The sequence below is a fragment of the Hemicordylus capensis genome, chromosome 2 (genome assembly GCF_027244095.1).
Source record: "Hemicordylus capensis ecotype Gifberg chromosome 2, rHemCap1.1.pri, whole genome shotgun sequence".
NCBI classification, from domain to species: domain Eukaryota; kingdom Metazoa; phylum Chordata; class Lepidosauria; order Squamata; family Cordylidae; genus Hemicordylus; species Hemicordylus capensis.
In genome coordinates, this window is record NC_069658.1 from 355,314,138 (window position 1) to 355,334,881 (window position 20,744).

At 45.7% G+C, this 20,744-nt stretch overlaps 1 protein-coding gene across 2 annotated transcripts in view; it reads right to left on the bottom strand.

The window, feature by feature from the left end:
- ZCCHC10 (zinc finger CCHC-type containing 10) overlaps positions 1-19,410 on the bottom strand; it is a 41,479-nt gene extending 22,069 nt beyond the window's left edge. Inside the window, exon 1 of one of the 2 annotated variants that reach the window (XM_053289574.1) lies at positions 19,328-19,410. In XM_053289574.1, the coding sequence (XP_053145549.1) occupies positions 19,328-19,395 (68 nt within the window). In that variant the 5' untranslated portion in view covers positions 19,396-19,410. Of the gene's footprint in view, positions 1-19,119; positions 19,270-19,327 lie in introns of those variants that run through there. The other variant, XM_053289573.1, reaches the window with a different exon arrangement.
- Positions 19,411-20,744: the final 1,334 nt, after the last annotated feature.

The following is a 20,744-nucleotide window of genomic DNA, read 5'->3' on the forward strand; positions in this document are numbered from 1 at the left end:
AGACACCGACAACAACCACTGGAGAGATGCTGTGCTGGGGTTAGATATGGCCAGTAGCTCTCCCTCTGCTAAATATAAGGAAGTCACCACTTTGAAAAGTGCCTCTTCACTCAATTAACAGGACTGGGCTCTTAGTATGACATGTTATTTGCAGTCAGAAGTTAGGTGGCAGGTATTTGTATACTCAGCAGAGCAGGTATCAAGTAAGAAACCAGGACACTGAGCAGCAGACAGGTTGAAAAACTAAGAGCCACTTACTAGATAAACAATTTTTAACAAGGTTAGTTAGTGTTGATACCAGGACCTCAAGAATCATGGCAACTATCCCGTCTGTTAGGTAGGTCGTGTATTAAGAAGTAAATGATCTATGAGCTGATCTTAACTGATCATGGGGGCGGGGGTTGTCTATTAACCCTTCACAGTTGATGAATATTCAGAGATCAAGGACACCAATACCTCTTTGAGAGATCCCTGCCCCTTAACATTTGTGCACTTCCCATTCCATTTACCTCAAAGGTGCAGTAAGCTAGCGTGATGCGAGACTGTAAAGTTTACGAAACGTCCAATGCCAGGGATCCACAAATAATGACTTGGTATTCTAGCCAGGACTTGTGGTTGCCATCAACCCCTTCTCTTTCTTCCCCCACCACCAAGTCCTTCAACATGAGCAGAGGGCTTCACAGAGAAGTAGTAGAATCATGGGATAAAGATCACTTCGCCTGCTTATCTGAAGGGGCTTTAAAAAAAAAAAGAACAGTGTAGAAAACAAAACCCCTGGAGAGGGCATCTGTCTGGTGCTAGGTGTCTTGCTTGTCAGAGAACTGGGGACTCTGACCCCTGGCAAGCATAGATGCCTATCCAGTTTCAGCACTGCATACCTGCTTCATAAGTAACCTTCATTCCACAACACAGACACAGAAGCACTTCCATTATCTTGTAATAGTTGCTTCTGTTGAGGCAGAAGAAGAACTGTGATAAGGTAACAGAACTGTTTACTATAGTCAGTTTGACAAATTCCTCCTGCCCAGAGTCATAGCAGAGAGGAGTGAAATTTAATTTACAGAGAAACCATCATATTTTAGCATTGTAGGGGTTAAAGGTTTTCCCTTTTATACTTAATCCCAGTGTTCTGCTACAAGAACAGACAAAACAGTTTACCAACATCTAACACAGTGCAGCCCGCAGCAATAAATAAGCAGGATAAAAAGAACACAAACTATCAGTCAAAAGCACACCCAAACAAGGTAGTCTTCAAGCAATATTCATTAATATATGCTTATTTACAGCAAGGTGTTTACCTTTCCCTACAGCATAGGAAAACTGACAACAGAAAGTGGCATGCCCCCTCTCACAATTACCACCTTGCAAAACAACACAATCTGCCAGACTGCCAAAGTGCTGTAACAGAGGTTCTCAAGTACATTCTTGTAAAATACATGTACATTTAGTAAATGAGGAGCACAAGCCAAGTGTATTTATACAAGATAAATTACTGAATCCCTGCTAGATTTCATAATTTTCTTACTCATTTTATGATGTATCGCCTTTTAACTTCTTCTATGCTGCCTGTCAGCTGGTTTTAGGATAAGTATCAAATACAGATTTGTTATGGAAACACACCTACAGCTTCAGCTGCACCACTGTGCTTGAATAGGCCAGAAACATCTTTTGAGGTAGAAGGGGACATGCATGCCTTTTTCCCCGGTGGTAGGAGAGCCTCAGGACGGGTCAAGCAGTGCGCATGCTCGAGACAGAACTGGAAATGTGACTGTTTGTAGGCGTAGCTGCCTTCCAGTTCCAGTTCTGTCTCACTCGAGAATAGACGGCATAGGAGAGAGCTCTGTATTTGGCAAGTGTTTTCTTCCCACTTCAACCTCCTTTGTCCTCTCGGTTTTCTCGATTCTTGGTACTTACCTTGTCCTTTGCTTTTCCTACCTCCCTCTCCCTATTACTATTTGTGCAAGGGGGGGAAGAGAGTCCGTTCTGCATTCGGCACTAAAAGACTGACAAAGGGGGGAAAAAAAACACCGCTTTTTACTTTGGATTCGGTCTGGATTGGAACACGATAAATCTGTTAGTATTTTGTTTTAGCTTTTGATCAGTGATCCCTCCTCTGTCCTTTATGGATATATCCCACGCTGAAGAGCTCCTACAGGGCTCGCTTTCAGAAGCGTCCCTGTGGCCTCAGAACTTGGGCAGCGGGCGGGAAGATCCCTCCGCTATAGCCTCCACCGCTCTAACAGCAGCTAATCCACCCGCCCCCGCTCCCTTCGCTCCCGGGGGTTTGACAATAGAAGCATCTACTTCAGGGCATGCTCCTGCAAAAGCCCTCAAAAAATCCAAGCATTTGGGGACAGAATTGTCCAAAAAGAAGAAAAAGAAACGCAAGGAGTCCCTTGCTAAGGCGGAGGGACACAAGCGCCTTAGCGAGCGCCTCCTGATTCAAGCGGTGTGCCGCCGCTCCAAAGTCAAGTCGGCGGGAAATGGCGCGAAACAAAAGGAAGCACACAAAAAACTTTCTAAGCCTGTTTTGCTGGATCGGCGCCCGGTGGGCAAATTACCGATCAGCAACCCTGATGAGGTGGAGCATGATGGTCATTGCCCGGTGGGCACATTGGAGACCAATGCTGGGGCCCAGGCGGGGATTACTCACGAGGAGACCGGGACTCTGGACGTCCCTAACAACACTATTGTGGGCGCTGGTAGCACTTCCCTTCACGCTGCTACAGCTTCAAATGTGAGTAAAGATCCTTTCTCCCCCGCAGCCACTGAGTGGCTCAAAGAATTTTTTAGGAGAGAAATTGCAACAGTTCAAGGGGGGCACATTGTTAATGGCGGGTCTTCAGTACCTGCACAGCCCGCACTACAAGTTACACAACCACCTCCACACAATCCCATTCTGGCACGTGGTCATAGGTTGGGTAGCAGGTGCCAGCCCAACAGGCGAGGCATGGAGAGATTATCATCTTCTTCCCCAGACTCCAGTCCCAGAAGGAGGGCCATACCGCTCTCTGAACTGGGTTCCTTTATGCCCAGATTATTGCCACAGAGACACAGGAACAAGCGCAGGCATTCCCCTTCCTCATCTTCGGGGTCTAGCCGGGACAATGCATCCAAGCGTCCCAGGGAGCGGCCACCGGTGGTCCCAGCACTCCCAATACCAGCGGCGACCCCAATACCCGCTCAGCCCCCTCCAACGCCTATTGGGGTGCCAATCATTGCTACACAGCCTATTCCGCCCCGTTCCCTGCCAGGCTCTCACTCGTCATCAGAAGAGCATTCCCCTCAGTTACCCAACGGTCCTGAGTCAGATAGAGAAGAGGGAGAGCTATCGGAGGAGGAGATACCTCCACCCATACCTAACACTGCTAGACTTTTCTCCTCAGCTGAATTTGAGGTCTTACTGGCCAAGGCGAAGCGCATAATCAAGGATGTCGCTGCTCCGGAACAGGATGGCAATACTTCCGCCCTGGATCAACAGGTCTTCCCGATGGCGGAGGCGGTGAGTCCAGCGGTACCTTTCCCTCCCTTATTTAAGAGTGTGTTATCCGCTGAATGGCAACGCCCCACGGCCACTAAGCCGATAGGCAATATCCCCAAGAAGCATTATACGTTGACTAGTGACATCTCTAAGCTCCTTGCCCTCCCTAAGGTGGAAACCCCGGTGACACAATTGGTGTCTGGGGCAATTATTCAGGCAGAGGGACAAGAACAACTCAAAACTCAGGAGGATAGGCGTTGTGAGTCACTACTCAAGAAGGTTCATGACGCCACAGCGTCTACCATAAGGATTGCTACTACAAATTCAATATTGGCCAGGGCATCCCTGCTCTGGGCCAAGGAACTGGTTAAGCTAGTTCCCGCAGACTTACCCAAACTTCGGCAGGGGATTAACAAAATGGCCAAAGCAGCAGCCCTGATGGCTGATTCCAGCTTAGACGGGATTCAACAAGCATCGAGGGCCATGGTAGCCGGGGTAGCTATTCGTAGGGCCTTGTGGCTCAAGTCATGGAATGCGGATTATAAATCAAAATTGGCACTGATTTCTGCACCCTTCACAGGTGAAAAGCTTTTTGGCCCGGCCCTCGACCCAGTCCTGGTCGAATCCTGGGATAAAAAGAAAGTTTTGCCCTCTGCCCGCAGACACCATCGGGGATTTTTCCGCGGTCCCACACGCTCCTTTTGTCCCTACAGGCAACAGTTCAACCAGTTCCACCCATCCTATGGCCAGGGTTACCCAATCAGGGACTCAAGATTCAATCAACACAGGGGCACAGGCCGAGTCCAGTGGAGACAGCGATACAGAGGCGGCACCAGAGGTTCTACCCACAAAAATTTCACACCAGCTTCCGCTTATAGAAAACAGTGACGCCACCCCAGTGGGCAGCAGATTGGCGGACTTCTGTACCACATGGATGTCTACGGCTGCCGACGAATGGGTGTTAGGTGTGGTAACGAACGGATACGATATCGAGCTCTCCTCTGTTCCCCGGCAAAGATTCATCCCCACACCAAGATCTTCTGCTCAGCACAAGCATCAGCGTCTTCTGGAAGCCATACAACATCTTCTCCAAATGAGGGCGATAGAACCAGTCCCTCCATCTCAAGTTTTTCTAGGCATCTATTCCATACTATTCCTTGTCCCGAAAAAAGACGGATCATGGCGGGCCGTTTTGGATTTGAAGGCCTTCAATCGCTACGTAAAGAAGAGAAAGTTTCGAATGGAATCCCTCCATTCAATCAAAGAAGCCATTCAACCGGGAGACTTTTTGGCAGCAATAGACCTGGCAGAAGCATACCTACATATTCCAATCGGTCAGCGATCACGGCAGTACCTCCGGTTCGCCTACAACGGGTGCCACTATCAATACTGGGCACTGCCATTCGGCCTTTCTTCCGCCCCGAGAGTCTTCACCAAGGTCATGGTGTCCCTGATCTCGTTCCTGCGTCTCAAGGGGGTTCATATCTACCCGTATTTAAACGATCTGCTCGTGAAAGCCAGATCAAAGGCCCAGGCCATCAGGGACATCAGGACAACACTGCAGACTCTCGGGGATCACGGCTTCGTGGTCAATCTACAGAAGAGCCACCTCAATCCGTCCCAGCAATTAGTACATCTCGGGGCTCTATTCGACACGGCACAGGGAACGATTTCCCTCTCCCAGGAGAGGATAGACCGCTTAAAGCTCCAGTTACAACCACTCTCGGTCAATCGGACCTTGGATGTCATGACACTTTCTCAGGCGCTCGGCTCGATGATGGCGTGCCTAACTTGCACTCCGTGGGCCAGATGGCATTCCCGACCCCTACAGTGGCTACTGCTGCCGTGGCAGGACCACATAATGGCGGGCACAAAAACCATTATACCGATTCCACAGCAGGTTCAGAGGTCCATAAACTGGTGGATATCACCAGCAATGACAAGAGGACATCCCCTGGAAATTCCAATCCGGATAATCCTAACTACAGACGCCAGCCTCACTGGTTGGGGAGCACATTGCCAGGAACGATTCGCACAAGGAGTGTGGACCATGGAGGAATCTCAACGTCCCATCAATTGGCTGGAATTGAGAGCGGCCCGTCTGGCACTTCTCCGCTTCCAAGACCTTCTCCTAGATCAACACGTGCTGCTAAGAACAGACAATGTGACTGTAAAAGCCCACATCAATCGACAGGGGGGCACCAGGTCTCAAACGCTCATGGAGGAGTCGAACCTCTTATTTCGTTGGGCGGAGGTGAACCTCCTTTCCCTATCGGCAGAACATCTAAAGGGGGAGCAAAACAACCTGGCAGACTGGCTCAGTCGCGAGAGATTGGATCCAGGAGAGTGGGCCATACACCCAGCGGTCTTCACACAGATAGCGGGTCACCTCGGACAACCAGCGGTCGATCTGTTCGCATCCGACAGCAATCACCAAGTGCATCGATACTTCACCAGGTATCTATCTCACCAGGCAGAGGGAACGGACGCCCTGATATCTCCCTGGCCGAAGGGACTGATGTACGCATTCCCCCCGATACCCATAATCATGAAGGTACTAAGGAAGATTATTCAAGAACAAGCGGACATCATCCTCGTCATTCCACACTGGCCCAGGAGACCCTGGTTCTCCTCAGTGATCGAGTTGGCCATCGAAAGCCCGTACTTTCTACCACGTCGTCACGACCTCCTTCACCAAGGTCCGCTTCTACATCCAGATCCCAATTGGTTCCAGCTGAGCGCTTGGAAATTGAGCGCTCGAAGTTAGCGACGCAGGGATACTCGGGACCAGTATTAGACACTATATTAGCATCCAGACGCTCATCCACACACCGCATCTATCAAGTTACGTGGTTGTCCTTCACCAAATGGGCTTCACGGAACAATGTCGACTCCATGCGTGCAGGGGTACCGGAGGTCCTGAATTTTCTTCAAGACGGACTACAGCTCCAGCTACGTCCTTCCACCTTGCAACGGCAGGTCTCTGCACTGGCATCAGTCCTGAACCTTAATACAGACAATACTCACACACTTCACCCCCACATTACTAGGTTCCTCAGAGGGGCTACAAACCTCTCCCCTCCCATTGTCAGGCGCTTCCCCACATGGAACCTTAACAAGGTACTTAATGCACTCACCAAAACCCCCTTCGAGCCCATCACTACTATCCCGCTACAGATCCTGTCTTATAAAGTTATCTTCTTGGTGGCAATCACATCCGCCAGGAGGGTGTCGGAGCTTGGGGCTCTATCCTCAAAGAAGGAGTTCTGTACATTTCAGGATGATGCTGCCATTTTGAGGTTGGATGAGACATTTTTACCAAAGGTTAACTCCCTATTCCACAGGTCTCAAGTGATAGTATTGCCCTCCTTTTGCCCATCCCAGGTACACAGGAGGGAGAAACTCTGGCACAACCTGGACGTCCGTAGGGCCTTACGCACTTACCTCAGAAGAACAAAGGATATTAGGAAGTCGGATGCCCTATTTGTCTCCTTCCAGTCACGCACATTGGGGAACAGGGTCTCGGGGCCAACATTGGCGGGTTGGATTAGGGCTTGCATTAAACTGGCCTATTCTTCCCTGCATCTAACCCCACCTGGGGGGATTACCGCCCATTCAACCAGAAGTGCTGCTACCTCGGCAGCCTATTCAGCACACGTCCCACTGTCGGAAATTTGTAGGGCGGCGACTTGGTCCTCCGCCTCCCCTTTTATTAAGCACTACAAAATTTCCAATTTCAATGAACATCAAGCGGCCTTTGGTCGTACGGTTCTCCAGCAAGTGTTATAGTTGCATCCTTCCCTCCCGGGACGATTGTCTCTCGCTTGGGCACGTCCCGTCCTGAGGCTCTCCTACCACCGGGGAAAAAGGAACATTGGTCTTACCGTGAAGGGTACTTTTTCCTGGTGGTAGGAGAGCCTCAGCCCCACCCGGATGCGCTTTCTTCCCTTTTTCAGGTGGATTGTTCTCCAGAGGGAGGTATCAGACGACTCTCAGGGTGAACAGAACCTTTCCTTTCTACCACTGTTTTTTCTATTGCCGTTAACTTAAGCTGGTTGTTTTACATGTGTTTTTTCTAGTTCTCTCGTTTGCTCAGTTTCCTCCTATTCAGTACTTAAGCATCTTACGAGCTCTCTCCAAGACTCATACGTTCCTCGCTCACCATTCCTGGAACTGGAAGGCAGCTACGCCTACAAACAGTCACATGTCCAGTTCTGTCTCAAGCATGCGCACTGCTTGACCCGTCCTGAGGCTCTCCTACCACCAGGAAAAAGTACCCTTCACGGTAAGACCAATATTCCTATCTAGCAGTGTTGTCGACTACAATTCCCAGAATCTCCAGCCAAAGGCTACTGCAGCTGGGGATGCTGGGAGTTGTAGTCAACATCTGGAAATCCCTCTTGGAGAGAACAGTGCTATCTAAGACCACTAATTCTGGTGAATGACTGCAAATGGTTCGGAGCCAATTGCTGTGCAGTATAAGAAAAATGCAAAATAATCTAACTCTATAAATATACCTGAACTGGACACATTTAAGAGAATATGCACACTTCTTAAAAACTTAAGATTAATACAGGTCATGGCACCCAGATTATATTATACAGGCCGTGGCAGCTAGGCTAGGATAGTCAGAGGCAGAGTTTTTAATAAAGTATTTTATTTGTCCCAGGCAGTCTTGTTTCTGTTCTAAAAATGTTACTTCTAAATAAAGCAGCACATTTACTGGGCTAGTGCAGTTAGACAGTGCAGTGCAGTTGGACAATCAATAAAATAAATTAAAATAAAATACAAATACAAATTTCCTCCTGTTGGTTTAGAATTATATCAGTTTCTAATGTGCCTATCGGAACTTTGAGGGCCAGCACAGCAGATTGTCAGCTGGGAGTTGACATGCAGTACATTTAATTTTTAAAAGGCCTGCTCCCACTTTCCAACTGAGAAGCCCAAGCACGCCATTTAAAAATCCCCTCTGCATCAACAAAGGGGTGACTTTGACAATGTTGCTTTCTTGAAATTGGTGTGGTAGTGGGAAAGGTCAACTGCCAGAGGGGGATCCTCTGTTTCTGTGGGTCCTCCTTGGGGGTTGCCCCCCTCACACTCCCCCCCCCCACCATTTCCAGAAAGCAAACTGTCAAACACTGCCCCTCTGCCAAATCAGAGCAGATTTTTAAATGGTCTGCTCAGGCTTCTCAGCTGGAAAGTGGGAGCCGGCCATTTAAGAATAAAAGGGCCAGTTCCCTGACTCTCAGCTGAGGGGCAGTTTCTGGCAGGATTTAGAGTTAAAGGGAGTAACTTTTAAATCCCAACAGAATGTTGGAAAATTATTGGGTTTTCATTCCAATCCGACCTGACCCAACACTTCTGACAGGGTCATGTCAGCTCACTCAACTAGTTTCCTGTTTGATAAGATCAGGTTGGATCAGATTAGATCATTTTCAACATGCACAGGTCTACCATTTCATCTCCCTCCCCAAAACACCCATCACTAAGTCTGGTAATTCTGTAAAGTGTCCATTGTCTGGTAGGGGTGTGCACGGAGCCGCCAACTGCGGTCCGGCACTGGGGTGGGGGGGTACCTTTAAGAGTGGCGGGAGGGTTTACTTCCCCCCCCCCGCCGCTTTCCCGCTTGGTGCTGTAAAGTTCTGAGTAATTGGGGCGGCAGGATACCTCCCTGCCACCCCTTCCCCGATGTTGCTTCAAAAAACTCCCAGGAGTGCTTTGCGCGTGCACGTCACAGAGATGTGCGCACACTCGTCTCTGTGACGTGCGCACGCATGCGCAAAGCACTCCTGGGAGTTTTTTGGAGCAACATCGGGGAAGTGGCGGCAGGGAGGTATCCTGCCGCCCCAATTACTCAGAACTTTACAGCACCAAGTGGGAAAGCAGTGGGAGGGGTAAGTAAACCCTCCCGCCGCTCTTAAAGGTACCCCCCAACCCCGAACCGGACCACCCAGATCCGGACCGGTCTGGAGGCTTTTTGAATGGCCTCCGGACCGGTCCGGGCCCATCCCTATTGTCTGGCTCCTACTTTTGGGCTGTTTCCTAGATCCAAAGAAAAGTTGTCAAGGCCTGCATTAACATACCATATGCCAGATTCTTTAAAAAGATAAGGAAACCAATTAATAGTGTGTCAACTGCTGTATATGTTTGTGTATTTAGCCCAAATCTGTGGTTTGTAACAGATCTAAAGAGAAAGTTATCTCCCCTTCCAACACCTACTGAGGAACCTAATTTTTCTGTCACCTATGCCTTCCTCTTTTTCTCTAAATTGTATCCGTTCATCCTTTCCTCTCTACTCACCCTGCCTAACGAACTTTTGACTTCTCTTTATTCACACTACTGCAAGTACTTGCCACAATTTGTTCCATTATCTCCTTCTACAGCAGGGCAGCACAACTTTGGTCTTGTTGCAAATGTAGGACTACCATTACCATCATCCCCAACTGCTTGGTGTACTGTGGCTGAGAAGGAGGATGCAAGTTATAGTTCAAAAACAGTTGGAGAGATGAAGTTGTGCAGCCCTGCTCTACAGCAAAGGTACCAATTTATTCTCTTTTGGTCGACTACTAGATCTCCTTCCTTCAGGTTTGCAACTTCAGCCTTAAGTCTAATTTTGCCCTCTTTTCTTCTTTACTGGCTCCCCTTATTGGTTTTGGCTTCCTTATCAGATCAAAGATCCTATTTTTAAGTTCCTATTCCCCCTGCCACCCTCCACATCTCTTCCCTCTGGCGCCCTCCAATGGGTCATCATGTCGTCTCTTTATTTGCTCTCTCATCCTCTTCACCCTAATGACACTTTCCCTTGGGCTGAATCCTTTATTTCATGCGCCCACCCTTTGTCTGGAACTACAGCCTGACATCTGCACTTCTGCCCGATTACAGTCGTTTCAACAAATACTTGAAAGCCTCTCTCGAGTCTTTGCCTTAATTTTTGCCTATCTTCATCTGTTTCTCTCTTATAGTTTTTTGATTTGTTTTAAAGAATTGTAGGCCTGTAGGCTGGGCGTCTTGTACTTGTATTGTACTGGCTTGAGGCACCTTGCAAATATTATTAGCTGCAATACAGACTTTGTTTACCACACACTGATTTGCTTTAGTTACAAATCAACCCAAACTCCCTCAGACTCAGAATTTGGTAAATCTTGTGTGCAGAAGTGAGCAGGTTCACTTCAAGAGGGATGGATAACAATCCAGTCAGATCTGGCTTCAACTACCTCCTGTACAAGTCCAGAATCTTTGCCTAGCCTGAAGCCGGCTACCTTTAGCTTTTCTACCCAATATATCCAAGTAAGAAGCTGACACAATATTTTCAGTAAACTAACCAGACATTAAAAGAGCCATGCAGGACATTGGTCAAGTTTGCATTGCTGTAAGATCAACTAATAATAATTACAAGTCACACAAGAAGCCTGTAGTTACAGTGATATGATGTTTATTAAGAAAACCACATTCCAACTCAAGTCATTATAGGGCAAGGAATTGTGTCAACTAGTAAGGCAAGATGGATATACATCCTTCCCGTGGGTTAACTTCTGTGAAGAAGAAATCATACAGTCATCAAGCACAGAATGAAGAATTATAATGGAGGCATACACCATCATGTGCAGGATTTCCTGCAACTTTTTAAGGCAGCTGGAAGAAGTCAATCACTGAAATAAGTCACTCCAACATATCAGAACATATATACATGCCACCACTGACATCTATAGTTTTAGAATATCATTCTGATGCTTTAAGGCCACAGGATTTCTTGGGGGTGGGGAGAGACCCACTAAATAAAGTCATCTAAAACTACTATAGAGAGGAGTTGCACTGCTTTGGGACTGTTAATGTTTATGGCTGCCATAATACGTCCCTTCTGAAGTGTGTATTTCCTAAAACTCTGAACAAGTTGCCTCTTGCATAGTTTAAATACTGGCCACACTCCAAGGCATAGTTATTGAAATGGCCTGATACCAACCCAATCAAGAAATGTTGATCTGACTTAAACACGTTGATCTGCTGACCCATGTCCTGCAGTGGGTGCAGAGAGCATGGTGTGGATCACCAGGGCAGAGCTCAAAGTGGTCCCATACCATGATGCTATTGGTCTGGGACTGTTTCTATGGTAGAGGTACTGGGGCTGCTGGTTCATTCTGGGGGCCTCCACCACCATCACTGCCCTCCATCCAGGGCTAAGAAGGTGCAGGAACAACAGAAATGATTTCCTCTTGCTCCCCCTTAGTCCCATACTGGGGGGGAGGGGTGTGTGTGTGCCGCACCACCAACAGGGACTGGGGAGGATGGAGAGCGAGATCTGGCTAGGCTAGCAGTCAACACCACCTCCTCCTCCGCTGCCACAGGAAGAAGAGCTTCTTCCCTGCCAGGGAAGGACTGCCCCACTACTTCCACTTCAGCTGCCACTAATTGAGCAACGCCCCTGCTAACTGAGCAAAGAGACACCTTTTAAAATGGTTATTCTATTACATTTAGCAGGGAGAGAGCAACTAGCCCTATACAACCCCAGCACAGCATCCCTCCACTGGCTGTTGCTGTTATCTGCCTTAAGTTTCTTTTTAGATCGTGAGCTCTTTGGGCACAGGGGACCATCTTATTTATGTATTTATTTTTCTATGTAAACTGCTTTGAGGACTTTGGCTGAAGAGTGGTATATAAATATCCGAAGTAGTAGGGGTGGGGCTGGCTACAAGTAATGTGAGAAAAAAGAAATAAAATCCAGACAGCACCCAGTTAAGCCACTGGGCTGCTTTCACTATTTTAAAATACTTAGTGGGCGGAAGCACACACAGCACCCCAGTTATTAAGGCCACTGGGTGTGGGGCTGGCTAGAAACAAGAATAAAATAAAATTCCAAACAGCACCCAGTTAAAGTAACTGAAGCTGCTGGTAGTACACTTTTAAAACGATAGAAAAAATAACAGTTGGCACAAGCACTGCAAATAAAAACAAAAACACAGTGTCAGATAAGCCTCTGTGTGTGTGTGTCTCTCTCTCCACTCACAGTGTGGGGGCCAAGCAGGTCCAAACCACCACCACTCTTCTCAGTGCTGCTGCAGTCTGTCCCTAATCCAACTTCGTTCCTCTCCTGAGGCACAAAAGAAATGGCTCTCTCTGCCTCCGAGCAGCCCCTTATACTGTATATGTTTTGAAACTCCATCCTTTGGCCTCACCCCTCCCTGCTCCCTCCCCCCAGCCAATGGAGGCACAGTTGCTCTTTGCAACACTTGATTTGAAAGCCAGCCAAGAAACAAGGAAATCTCAAGTCAATTGAGTACCAGTGTCAGGAGACCAATCAGTGATTTAAAAAAACATGGAGACAAAATGGCATCTGCTAAATGGATCGCTAGTGAACTGAAATGCATGAATTGGGGATATTTTGATTCATGTTCGAATTAGCCCCTTTATTCAAGGGGCGGTTTAATTTGTGAACAAATCAGCGAATCACTCCTGATTTGTGATGGATCAATTTGCCAGAGAATCCATCTGCACACCCCTGTTAAACACTAATGGAGAACAGATAAACAAAATGACTAAACTAGATTGTAAGCATCGTCTCATTGAAGAAGATGATGGGAGTATCTGAGAGTTTATTTTAAGTGTAGGGTTTTGTTTTGGGTTTTTTACATTAAATTAGTAACAGAAAGACGCTTAGATTGAAACTGTAACTTCACTTGATGGAGTGCTTCGGTATTAAACTGTGAAAGGTTCTCAGCACCCACCCTAAAATATTCTTATACACAATAATCACTGACCTATGTGGAATTCAGATAAACAATCCACACACCAGTTAAACCAGAACACCTGGGGCTTCAGATGCAGTCCAGCTCCATTGAAATAATGGAAATTTGAGAATCACACATTCACTCCAGTGGTTGCTTGATTGCAATCTGTACCTCTGGTGGAACAAAGCTGTCTTGTTCTTAGGAACACTTGTTTTTGTGGATTAATCTGCTAGTTCTCAAGTAAATATGTGTTTCATAATTAAGGTATAATTTTCTGCCCAACTGCATCTTTCACAACCTACGCAGAAATTGGTCACAGTTCAATATTCTCTCATCCTACACAATGTAATCAAGCTCAAGTACAATCATTGCCTACTATAACAATGGAATTGTATAGACTCACAGAGAAAGAAAACAGTCAAAGCTGTTTGTTTAAGGAGATACTGTATTAGTCACTTATTTTTCTCTCAACATCTTCCTGTCACATAAGTTTCACAACACAGATAGAATACCACCATTAGCTACTAGCACAACATTTAGAGGCCTATCACTTCAAATGAATGATCAACATGACTTTATGATAAGGACCACTCTATAACAGAGAAGCAATTATATGAAGTTTCATTCAACACAAAACGGCAATCAACCAAAAGCAGCAAATTCAAATGCTTTCCGAAAACTGGAAGCAAGAGTTTCTGCTAAAAGCAAGAGACAAGTCTGGGATTGTTCCTAGAAGGCACAGTTTGTCCTTTTGGCTTTTGGTTACAGCATAAAACAGAGTCAGAAGTCTGGGCTGGATTCCAGAAACCACTCACTTGGGAGTATCCTTCTTGTCTTCAGACTGGTTTTAACATTACAGCAATAGGTTCTTGATGCCTCACAGATGAGGTATAGAAATGGAACAAGTTAGTTTCTCAAGGCACCACAGCTCTATGGCTGAAAGCAAGCAAAACTCCATATATGGGAGCCATATATCGAAACTGTTCTGAGCTCTTGGAAGCCACATTTAACAAACCAAACCAAACACACACTACTATTGTTTCCAGCCTCACCAGCTTTGATATTACCTCATAAAAATAAATATCCAAAGGATAAGAAAGGGCCAAATATAAGTTGACTGAAGAGGGAAGCACTAACTGAGGCTTGAATTTTGTGGATTATGTAAACACGGGATGTTTTTCCCTGTTACATCTCTTAGCATTCATTTACACATTTTAAGTGTGTTGTAATCAGTCATGAGCCACCTAATGGCACAGCAGGGAAATGACTTGACTAGCAAGCCAGAGGTTGACAGTTCAAATCCCCACTGGTATGTTTCCCAGACTATGGGAAACACCTATATCAGGCAGCAGTGTGAGGCCTCATCTCATACTGCATGGGAGATGGCAATGGTAAACCCCTCCTGCATTCTACCAAAGACAACCTCAGGGCTCTGTGGTCAGCAGGAGTTAACACAGACTCGACGGCACACTTTACCTTTAATCAGTCATGAACCTTTGGGATGTCAGGATTTCTAACAAGCACAACCTACCACATTTTTATCTCTCAAATATACATCCTTACCAACTTGAAAAACCAAATCACCATACACACACTAATGCACAGTTCATTGGGATAGTACTCATTGAACTGAGTACAATGATAGTACTCATTGAACTAGAAATGAGACTCTCTGCAGATACCCCTTTCTAGGTGGTCAGCAAGGATCTTTTCACCAATTCCGATTTCTCTTCACCATAAAAAACAGTTCTCTATAGGCAGTTGCCCCATCTTTTCATTTTACAGAATTTATATGATAGCTTATGAAAGTGAGATAAAACAGCAAAGAACTAATAAAACCAGAATATAGCATGGATCAAACACACACATTCATCACTAAAAGCTCAGACAAAACACTTTTATACAGGCATCTGATTGCTACCAGGTAAACATCCCTGGATAGGGTGTTCTAAAGCCAGGGCACACCTGAGAAGATATCCATCTCTGTTCACCACCCATGTAGAAAATGACCTTTGAAGATTACCTCATAAGAACATAAAAACAGCCCTGCTGGATCAGGCCCAAGGCCTATCTTGTTCAGCATCCTGTTCCACACAGTGGCCCACCCAGATGCCTCTTCTTAGGTATCTAAGACATTACTCCGAGAGCTCTTCTCCAGTTTTCATGAGAGCAGGTGGTACTGTAAATATCCTGAATCATACAGAGCTTTATAAGTTAACACCAACATTTTGAATTATGCCCAGAAATAGAGAGAACCATTTTAAAACCAGCAAGTTGTGTTCCAATCAGCTGATCCCAGTCAGCAGTTTAGCTACAATATTTTGAACCAACTGAAGTTCCCAAAGCATTTTCAAACACAGCCCTGTATGATACAGGAATGTTTTCAAGGCATGAATAACTGCACCCAAGCTCCTTATCCAGGAAGGGTTCACTGGGCATACCAACCTAAAGTGGGGGGAAACACTTCATTCTGAGCATCTAAAATGAGGGCTAGATCTAACAGAATTTGCTTACTGTACCTAAAAATCTTTGGTCTTGATCCTTCACTGAGAAGTACAACTATGTCTAGATCAAGTTGATCATCACTCCCTATCTGGTCAGGAGGTCTGCCTACCAAAAGAACCTAAACCTTGTCCGGATTGAATTTGTTAGTCCTAATCCAGAAGTCAGTAATGGGTTTCTGCTATCATGAAACCAACCACCACCTTAACTGAATCTGATAAGAAATAAAGCAGGATGTAACTGGTATACTGATGACACCAAATCCCTGGATTACCTTTCCCAGAGGTTTCATGTAGATTACCTTTCCCAGAGGTTTCATGTAGATTACCTTTCCCAGAGGTTTCATGGAGAACAATATGGAGCTTAGTGGAACTTAATAGCAAACATGGCATTCTGCAGAGCAAGAAGATCCCCAACACATTTTCTGGAACTGATCTAACCAAATGTGGCAACCTGAATTCCCATTTTAAACAGTCCAGAAGGATTTCATGGCTGAATGCATCAAACACTGCTGAGAAGGCCAAGAAGAATCAGAAATTTGTTTATTATGGCCCAAGGCCAGCAAAAGCTGAGAAGGCCAAGACCATTATGAAGGTCATATTACTCCTGGGTTTTTTTTCCCCAATAGAAGTGATCAAATTTATTTCAATGCCAAGTTTAAACACCAGACTAAAATGCATCTATGTAATGGGCCTTATCCAAGAAATCCTAGAGGTGCAGCTATGGGAGAAAGGCATTTAATTATTTATGATGGAGTACACATTATGCAAAAATCCTGCTCCCTTGAGAAGTCCATAATGCTGGGAAAAGTTGAAGGAAAGAGAAGAAGAGGACGACCAGCAGCAAGGTGGATGGACTCGGTTACGAGAGCAATGAATGCACCACTGAGAGACCTTAAAGGCCAAGTTGAAGACAGAACAACCTGGAGATAATCTATCTTTGTGGTCGCTAAGAGTCAAATCAATCACAATCCCTTTGAAACTGTGAGATTAGGGAAGATGAGAGATAGAGAACTGAGAAGTAATAGGGGAGGATAAAAGTTTGAAGGAATGTGAGTAGAACCTGGTGTAAAAAGAAAAGGGTACAGAAGTAATCATTTTCCAACTATTTTTTAGGAAAGTGGAGACAAGAGAGGTGAAGAAAAAGCTAGGGTTATGCAATCTGTGTAAGGAAAGCATTATGAAGGGATGAGACAACCGTAGTGGGGAAAGACAATCCTAGACAATAACCCATGATTGTTGGGGAGGGGGAGAGAACATAGTAGATTCACACCTGTGTTTGTGTCCCCTGCCCCAGTTATTTTTTCCTTTGAACAGGAACTGCACTTTCTCATACTATGAATATTGTTACTTGCACCAGAATAGGTCAGATTATAAATCTAAATAAGTAAACAGTTTCTCATAAGCATTAATAATCCAGACCATATATGCCTTTTGCCAATAGCAAGAACAGTGATCAAAAACCAGAAGCAGAAACTGGTGTAAGGAACCTAAGATGTGCTAGAAAAGAAAAATTCTATAACTGAAATTAAAGAGAGGAGAGCTGGTCTTGTGGTAGCAAGCATGACTTGTCCCCTTAGCTAAGCAGGGTCTGCCCTGGTTGCATATGAAACGGAGCCTAGAAGTGTGAGCACTGTAAGATATCCCCCTCAGGGGATGGAGAACAGAAGGTTCCAAGTTCCCTTCCTGGCAGTATCTCCAAGATAGGACAAGGTGTTTTTTTTGATAGGACAAGATTTTTTTTATTGAACCAACAAACTATCAAAGCATACAGTACGTCTCCAAGATAGGGCTGAGAGAGATTCCTGCCTGCAACCTTGGAGAAGCCGCTGCCAGTCTGTGAAGAGAATACTGAGCTAGATAGACCAATGGTCTGACTCAGTATATGGCAGCTTCCTAAAGTTTGTCATACTGCACAACTGGATAGCCCAAGCATGAAATAAGAAAACCAAGCAACGTGGTTTTTGAAACAAAAGAACAGCATACATCCTTTGTGTTTAACTTTATTCCTCAGACCACAGACAATGGAACTCAACCAATTCACAGATGCTGTAAAACAGTAGTATTTGTTTAATGTCAAGAACATTTATGAGTACATCATATTTTTTATTATTCATTCTGTGGATAATAAAAAATGGGGGCATGAAGTCATACTTTCCCCACAAGTTGCCTTAAATCTGAAAAAGTTGAGAATCATTACAACAAACTTCAATTCAAAGAGATAAGGCACTACTAGCACTAAAATTATTTCAAGATAATTTTGTTACCAAGTGCCAACTGCCAATATTAAACATCTAAAATGGTTTTACAGGTTTTAAAAAGTAAATATAAGATCAGATCACCTCTAAACAGACTTAATATTGGCAGTGGTTATGAAACTCAGAGCATAATCATGCATGTTTACTCAAAAGTAAATCCCACAAAGTAAATGCACTCCAAAATAAATGAGGTTTAGTCCCATGTAAGTGCATATAGGATTCCAACTACATTTGTGAAGGCTACAGTCTCAGACTTCAAGTCCATATGGTCCTGGACTATACAGACAATCCCTGTCCGCTATGATCCTGATGGGGAATAAGCCTAATAGACTTAATTGCCTTCATCTTTGGCAAGCTAAGAGTTTGCTTTGAGGAGATTTGTTATCAACTTTAGTCAGCCTAGAGCTTGCATCTCTTGAGGATTTCTCCAGGGCTGCAATCCTATGCACACTCCACTTTGAATGCAGCAGCACTTCTCAGTAAACAAACATAGGATTCCATTGCACAAACAGAAAGCAACTAGACTCTTCACTACTGCTGTGCGAGCTCAGTATCATTTTGCAAGATGAGATGGGCGGGGGGGTGACACTCATAGACACAAAAGGTTCTGTACAAGAAGCCACTATTTAAATGATCGAAGCAGCCTTATGACAGACAGGAATATAACAAGGCCAAGAAAGCGACGTTATACGACAACTATTACCCCCAAGGTCCATACTAAAATGCTAAGCTTTCCTCGAAAATAAGACGAAGAGAAAAACACATGCAACTGCTCGTTAAGATCTTTCACTCGTGGTTCGGGTCGACGGCAATTTTAAGCCTTCTTAAAACAACCAGCATCTTAAGCACCCACAGCCCGTACTCTTTCCACAGAGAATCATAACAAACAAGCTACTAAGGAGCGAAGTTTCCCGGCCTTGAAGTACGCCGATCAGAGGTAAAGAGACTCCCCACTCCTAGAAAACCAGTCACCCCCCGCCCCGGTTTTTTAAGACTATACGAGTCTTCCACCTGCTCCCCCACCCGACTGACAGAGGTTCTCGCCCAGGGCCTCCTACGGGGCGCTCCATGGTTTCTTCGGAGCCCCCCCCCCCGCTCCGCTCCCTCCCGGGGGGAGCCAGGCTGGCCCACTCCTCCTACCCCCCAAACACACTCACGCCTGTCTTCGGGCAATAAGGCGATGCATGGGAGTCGCCATCTTACACCGGCCAGGCAGTGACGCACGCTGCATGCCGGGAACTCCACCCTCCCTTCTCCACCCTTGTTGGAGGGAGGCGGCGTTTAGCCAGTCAGACTCAAGCGCGACCTGGAGAAGGAGACCGAGGCAGGATTATTCGGGGCGGGGAGCTCAAGAAGGCTCGTGACCTTTTTCTCCTTCTCCGTCTCAACCATCCTGTTGGTCTCCAGGCTGCGCCGTCCTTTCTCCACCACATTCTCAGTTATTTCTCGTACCGAGCCTACCCATCACTATTGCTCCTTATCAATATCCCTCCCAAGTTTCGAGTAATAATGAGCTTTTGTTTTAGGGTTTCTTTTCTAAACGGGCATGTGGAAAAGGCTCGCGTGAAATAGAGGCGCACGTGTAGTCGAATGAGTGGATAGAATCAGGGCCTATGATGGGGGCGGGGGCGCAGGGAACATATGGTACCTGGGCACAGGGTCCAAAAGGGGGCCCAGAAACCAAAGTATTAACTGTAACCCACAATACACGTTATTGCAACACTTCATAACTTATCTACATGTCAATGTAGATAAGAGGCTACGTGTCAATTTTTCCTTCTTACTCTAAAAGTTTCCCTTCACTCCTTCCCCTGCCAGTTCCAAACTCCCAGTCTCAACGTTTTCCTTCTCCATGGTATGCAGAACACTCCAGGGAACAGTTTTTCCTTCTCCCAGCTTATCATGCCACACCACTGAAAGCCTGCCTCGGGGACTCTGTCTCTGCAGCAAGCTTGCTAAAGGGGTGCACAGTGGCCAGAGCAAATTGTATGTTCTGCTCACTGTCCATTTTCCCTTTGCAGCATACCTTTCACTTCTGTCCTTTATTCACCAGTCCCTGACCTTGAGCTTTCCTTTCTGTCTGTTGCAGAGTCCCCCAGGGAGCAGTTCTGCCTTCTACTCTCTGTACCTTTGCCTTTTCTCCTTCCCTCCATCTTCTTAGCAGGCAGCAGAAACCATATAACCATGACTAATCAGGCCTATCTAGTGGCTACTAACTCCCACTCTCTCTCACTTTTAGCACTTATAGCAGCACTTACATTTATATACCGCTCTATAGCCAGAGCTCTCTAAGCGGTTTACAATGATTTAGCATATTGCCCCCAACATTCTGGGTACTCATTTTACCGACCTCGGAAGGATGGAAGGCTGAGTCAACCTTGAGCCCCTGGTCAGGATCGAACTTGTAACCTTCTGGTTACAGGGCGGCAGTTTTACCACTGCACCACCAGGGGCTCTTGAAAACACAAGAGACATGGAACGGAACAGGAAGTGTAAAGTCAAGACTTCCTGTTACTCTTTTCCCTAGCCATCAACGAGTCATGCACTGTAGGGTTTTCTGACACTCTAGTGTTTTATTCTCCCCTACCACATCAGATTTCACTACTTCCTCCTCATTTCCTGATCAACTTCCATGTCGTTGCTCATGCTCCTTATCTTGAAAACTTTAAAAATTATATTTTTAAATTTTTTGTTTTAAGATGTTTTGTCTTATATTTAAAACATTAAAAATTACATTTTTACAAATTATGTTTATCATATTTTTTTATCTTGGCCTTTTTGA